This window comes from Panthera uncia, chromosome F1 (genome assembly GCF_023721935.1).
Source record: "Panthera uncia isolate 11264 chromosome F1, Puncia_PCG_1.0, whole genome shotgun sequence".
Classification (NCBI taxonomy): Eukaryota; Metazoa; Chordata; class Mammalia; order Carnivora; family Felidae; genus Panthera; species Panthera uncia.
The window spans coordinates 66756003-66762132 of record NC_064813.1 but is presented as its reverse complement, the minus strand read 5'-3'; the positions used below and the strand labels follow the sequence as shown (position 1 = coordinate 66762132).

Genomic DNA, 6130 nt, shown 5'->3' with positions numbered 1-6130 from the left:
TCACAGCGGAATGGAAAGGGCGAGCAGGAGGTAACGGGCGGGGACCGTCGGTCCTCGACCGGGGCTGGAGGGCGCAGCGTGCCGGACGCGGTCCCCGCCTTGTGAGTGGAATTAACGCCGTAAAGAAACCGCATGGTTATCTCATCTGCCTCCACATCCGTTTATATGCTCGGCTGCACTGCCACTGAGAACAGGAGCACCATTCTTGGGACACGAAAAAGGAGGGTGATCTGTCAGATGACTGACAGTTAAAAGAACAAGTAGAAAAAGAAAGAGCCAACAGCAGGGGCGGCAGGTGTGATACGCAAAACACCCAACGGACGTGTTCTCCGGTTACCACGAGGAGAACAAGCCCGTTTAGGGAAAATGGCAGCAACAGAAAGAGAGAAAAGGGGAAGGTTAGCAAGACGCCCGATCTTGCCCGGTTCCAGGGTCACCCGCCTCCTGCCATCTAGTGACTCCCTTGTCCCTAGAAGGCCCGGCCCAGTTGATGTCAGGACGTCAGAGACGTGACAATGTCCTGCGCAAAGGGAGGCCGACCGTTTGCAAATGACACCCTTCCCTGAACAGACGGGATACCGCGAACGGTGTCGTTCGCCGCCCCGCAGCCGAAGTCGAGGACCTCACGACGGGAGCGGTGACGGGGCACGTGACGGCTGCGTCACAGCACACGGGTGGTGGCCAGACACAGAGTAGTAAGGGACCGCGTCCACGCGCCTCGCCTCCCAGCGCCTGTCACGACACTGGGTCTTCACGCTTCTCAAGTTTCTTGGAGTTTGAGACACATTCGAGTAGTTTTCGCACCAAGATCACCGTGGCGCAGAACAGGCTGCTGACAAGCCCGCGTCATCTGTCCCGGCCCACAGGGCTCCCTGAGGGTCCCGTTATTCTCAGAATCTTTCGCTTTGAGGCGGTCTCAGGCCAGGTAGAAGGGACCACGGCCCCCCCCTCCACTTCTTCCAGCTCGGTGGCCCCCAGGTAGGGACTTGGGCCCCTTTGCGCTCCTAACACCTGGGGCTGGAGCCCTGCAGCTGCGTGAACGCAGCCGAGCAAAGCCCCGGACGTGCTGGTCCTCACTCAGGTGTCACTGGGCTGCACCTGCTGGCGCGTGCGTGCGCCCACGTGCAGGGACCCCGTGCCCTGCCCTCACGTGCTCCATGGGAACACGGCTGGCTCAGATATACGGAGGAAACTCTGTGGGGCTGTTATTTTTAGAAGACTGCTCATCCCTCCGGAATGCCAACAAGTCTGGCTGGGCGTTCATCTCTAGCCAAGCAAGCGGGGTGCGCCCCCAGGGGGAGGTGCCCTCTCTAGCCTGCGTCTTTAGGGAAGCTCAGAATATGCCCGACACTAGCAAACCCCCTGAGCTGAAAGCACCCACATTCAGATTCAAGCCAACTCCACGTGCATTACAGAGCGCCTACTGTGTGCACAGTAAGGTACCGGGTCCCTTTCTAGTGGGTCAAGTTCAAACGAGAAAAGACCTGGGTCGAATGTGGGGTGTGTGCGTGCACAGATGTGCAAACACACAGGTTTATATGGGTATTAATATTGGATGGAAAATCTGGCTTTTTACTTTTTTTTTTTTTGTCTAAATTGGGTTTTATGACTCCGGCATGAGAGGAGACAGCGCCTGTTTTGGCCGGTGTCATCCAGAGGCAAGGAGAGGGGTGTGCCCAGGAACCCGGTGAGGAGCCCACGCCCAAGCCTGACACCGCCCCGGGGGACCCTCCTCTGGGCTCCTTCCCCGTTGGCCCCTTCCGTGCACCTGTCTGCCCCCCCCCCCCCCGCTCCCGCGCGAGACCGGAGATCGCGCGTGGATTTCTGTTCTGCGCCACCGCTTCCTGTCCCCCCGTCTTCCCGCTCCCAAGTGGAGGCACCTAAACAGAGATTAGATTTCCGGTTTCGAGGCGTATCCAACCAAGCACGCCGAACGAACGGGAGCTACTTAATTAGCCGGTCTCTCTTCTTTGCGCTCCCTGGTCTGATCGTTCCTTGATGGCGCAGTGACCAGGACAGAGTCGATTTGCATCTTAAGACCTATGGGTTCCGCTTCCGGAGCGGGCGTTCATTTAGCAGCTGCTGGAGCTCGTGTACGGGGTCGGGAAGGAGGCGGAGCTGACCCCGAGGGGGCTGTCGGAGGGCGGGGGCGTGTGCGGGGTGCCCGCCGCGCCCACCCGGGCCTCAGCGAGGGCAGACAGGAGCTGCTGCTGCTGGCGGAGCGCGTCGGCGATGAGGAGGGGCAGGGAGCTGAAGCCGGCCGCCAGGTGCTCCAGCTTGGACTCCAGGCTGGCGATCTGCTTCTCCAGGTCTTCGCTGCGGTCGTTGAGCTCCGTGATCAGGTCGTACATGACGTTCTGCATCTGGACGGAGAGACGGGCGCGGGTCGGCACGGGTCGGTCGGCCCCGGGGCTGCGGCAGAACCAACGCTCCCAGGTCGCGCGGGGGCAACGCCCGCACCAGCGCGTCCGGTCCGGCCGACCACGGACAAGGGCTTACCTTCCGGGGACCTGGAGGTGCGGGCGCGCCGAGTACCAACGCGCCGCGTGGGAACGGCGACGGCCCGTTAGGAAATGCGTTTAATGGGGAAAGAGCTACTGTTTCCCAGAGCGGGGAGTCTCCGGACCGTCTTCGGGCCCTCGCTGACCCCACCGCTCCGCTCAGAGGCTGCGGGAGCCTGACGGTCAAAGACAGGGCAGTGGGCGGGGCCGCGGTCCAAGCACGCGTCTGCAGCCCGGCGGCAGGCCCTGGGCCCCTCTGAACGGTGGGCTCCTTATCGAGCAGGAGTTAATAATAACTGCACGTGGCCCCGGCACCTTGGCCCCCGGCTGCTCCCAGCACCGCGGCCCGCAGAGTGGTGGGTGTCGGTGAGGGACCTAACCCCTCCCCGGGTGGCCCGCGGCCACGCGGAGTTCCTCATGCGGTCGCAGCCCCTCCCCTGCCCGGGCAGTGGGGAGGGGTGCCGCCTCGTCCGGCCCCCCCCCCCCCCCCCCAGGGCCGGCTGAGGCTTTGTCCATCTGCCACGGTTCAAAGTCCGCCTCCGTCCTGTCCTGTCTCCTTTACTCGCGATCGGGCCCCCCAGGAAGCCTCCCGCCTCACTGCCGTCTCCCGGAGCCCGTCGACCTGCCCTGTGTCCCGCGCCCGCTTCACGGCGCGGCCCCGCCCCACGCCCGCTCCAGGTCCTGCCCACCTGCTCCCGTCCCCTTTCGTACCACCTTCTGTGGCGCTAGCCCACTTCTTACCCCTGAGTGTCTGTCCTTGTCTGCGTCACCCACTGTGTCACCCACTGGGAGGGGGACTCCTTCACGGCAGGGACCCTTCCTTGGTGGGCTCCCTGATGTATCTCAAGGGCCTAAAACAGACCCTGGCACGTGGGAGAAGCTCCACGAACAGTCGTGGACGGGGTGGGGGGTGGATGTCCGGGGCACGTGGTGGGACACAGTTCACAGCACAGATTATCCCCGCGTACCTAGAAGTTTCCTCAGCGTTTACCACCGAGACCTGAGTGTCTGGAAGCAAGGGAAGAAGACCGCGAGGGCTCCAGCCCGGGGCTGCCTGCGAACGAACCCCGAAGGAGGCCGTGGGAACAGGGGCAAAGAGGGGAGCCCCCAGGGAGCTGAAAATCAAGTGAAACTCAAGAGCCATCAAATAAGCTTGCTCCTCAGAGGGAAGTCGTAAGACGGTCAGAGCAGAGCTAACAAACGGGGCTCGGGCCGGGCCACCCTTTCCCTCCTGCGTCAGGCGTGTGCCAGAGACCCCGTGTCCCCCAGGAGCCCCACCGCGCCCTCCAGCTGCCTGACCACAGACCTGGGTGCTGCCGCCCCAGCACAAAGTCCCACCCGGCCCGCCTACCCCCTCCAGTCCAGCCCATCATTGCACCCGAACCACGTGGCCCCCAGCCCGAGCCACGGTCATGCCCCACGGTCATGCCCCGACGTCCCGACATCTCCCTCATCAGGCCACTTTCTGATCATAATGTGGCTTCCTGAGTGGGCCTGTCACACACTCCTCTATGAGACAGCGACATTTCTTAGTAAATTAACAAGTGACAGGGGCGTCTGGATGGCTCTGTCGGTTAAGTGTTTCACTCTTGATCTCGGCTCAGGTCATGATCTCAGTTTTGGGAGCTGGAGCCCCACGTCGGGCTCTGCGCTGACAGGAGTCTGCTTGGGATTCTCTCTCTGCCCCTCCCTCCCTCTGCCCCTCCCCTGCTCTCTCTCACACACACACTCTCTCTCAAAATAAATAAACTTAAAAAATTAAAAAAACAAAACAGAACAAGTGACACCAGGCTTGGGAGTGAGAGCCACAAGAGCCCTCGGCCCCTGTGGCTCCCAGTCCCCATGGTGGCCGTGGCCGAGGGCCAGGTTGGCGGTTGCCCCCAGGGGATGTGGCCCTTGGTCATCTGCCAGTAACGTCCTGATCTCATTCGTCTCAAACTCCAAGTTAGGCCAGCAAGACGCAGAGACCCTGGTGCCTGGGCCACGGGGGCGGGGACCAAGGGAAAAGCAGAGTAATGGCAGGTGGCCAAGTCTGAGGGCCGGAGAGGCGATGGGGAAGGGGACGCTGAGGGTCCCCGGAGGAGCCGGTGCAGAGGCGGGACGAAGGCAGCCCAGCCCGGGAGCCCCCAGAGGAGACGGGACGTCACCAATGAACAATCCAGAACCTCCTGGAGATGCACGCTGTTTCCGTCACGTTCATTTGCCTGCAGGGCCCGATGAGCCTCCTTTGAGTCTCGGCCTCCCCTCTGCGACAGAATGAGAACGGCCTTCTGCAAACCCCGCCGACAGTTCACGAAGCATCCGCACAGACAGCATCTCATCTGATCGCTTGAGCCTCAGACGTTAGGAATTGTCTGCACGCGTTGATTGAAGAAAGCGAAGCCAACGAACAAAGACCCAGGTCCTCCGGCCGCCAGCCCATCACGTCCCGAGGCCACGTGCCCCTTTTCTTCATCTCGAGGGGACCAGAGGGCAGGGGTGGGAAGGCGGCCAGCTGAGAGGACGCGGCGCTACGGTGCCCCCGGCTCCGGTGACTGGCTGCTGCTGCCGGGGCCCGGGGTGGGTCTCCTGGGGGGGGAGGGGGGAGCCAGAGCCCCTCTCTCCCAGCCTCACCCCTGCCCCACGCAGCCCTGTCGAGGCCTCCCTCAGCCCCTCCCCGCACACCGGTCCTTCCAGGTAACTCGTTCCGTCACTGACGGTTTAGCTCCCCGAGGGGCTTCCCTCCCGGGCCTGCCCCTCCCCGGGCCCGGCTCCCGGAGACGCGGCGGGCGGCGTTCAACCAGCGCGGGCGTGAAGGTCGGCCGGTCTGCTGTTCCCAGGGGGACATCCGCCACTGTGTCTGCCAGGCGACGGGTGGGGCCGGAGACCTTGCTGCTCGCGGGAGGACCTCTTCGGTGACGCTGTCGGGGCCCTTCCCGCGTGGCGCTGGCCGGGTCCCCGGCGGCTTCATGCTGGTCGTGAGCGGTCCGCCTCTTGAGAAGTAAAGAGACCCCCTCGCCCCCCCCCCCCCCGTCTGGGGCCAGAAAGGCTGGTCTGGGGGGATTCGAGGAGGCAGGAAAACGAATTCCCGGTCGTAGCCGTGTGACCTGGTGCGTGGCCACCGGCGTCTCGGGCGTCCCGTCGGTGTGCGTCACCCTGGGCCCTGGCCGTGCAGCTGACAGACACGCGGACGTCATCTGCGGTCCGGTCCCGTGCCGTCCCCGAGCACCGAGCGGCCGGCTCCCGGCCGGGTCCTCACGGCCGCACCGGGAACTCTGGCGGCGCGTCACCTCGGAGAGGGCGTCCCCACGTCCCGCCACGTCCCGCCACTCACCTTGGAGAGGTCCACCAGGGTGTTGGCCTGGTCGCTAAGCTTCCTCTGCTCCATCTTGACGCTCCTCAGTCTGCGGGAAAGAGTCACCGACAGCCGTGCTCTCCGAGCGCGCGCGGCACCGAGCTCCCCGTGCGGCCCCCACGTCCACGCCCGTCCCCCTCGTTCCGGACCTGGCGTGGGGACCTCGAGCACGGGTGACAACTGACCAGAGTCGCGGCTGCTCAGGTCCCCGAGAAAGCAAGGTCTGGTCTCCGTGCACGCTGGCCCTCGGTGGCTTCCACCCCCCGGCCACTCTCAGGTCATTTCTGCCCCCCCC

General features: G+C 64.0%; 1 protein-coding gene across 1 annotated transcript in view; it reads right to left on the bottom strand.

Annotated features, from left to right (window-relative positions):
• Nucleotides 1-206: 206 nt before the first annotated feature.
• Nucleotides 207-6130, bottom strand: part of KCNN3 (potassium calcium-activated channel subfamily N member 3) — a 76581-nt gene continuing 70657 nt past the window's right edge. Inside the window, exons 6-7 of the mRNA XM_049634923.1 lie at nt 5815-5884; nt 207-2363 (exon numbers count right to left, since the gene is read on the bottom strand). Coding sequence (XP_049490880.1) covers nt 2073-2363; nt 5815-5884 — 361 coding nt within the window. The 3' untranslated portion in view covers nt 207-2072. The remainder of the gene's footprint in view (nt 2364-5814; nt 5885-6130) is intronic.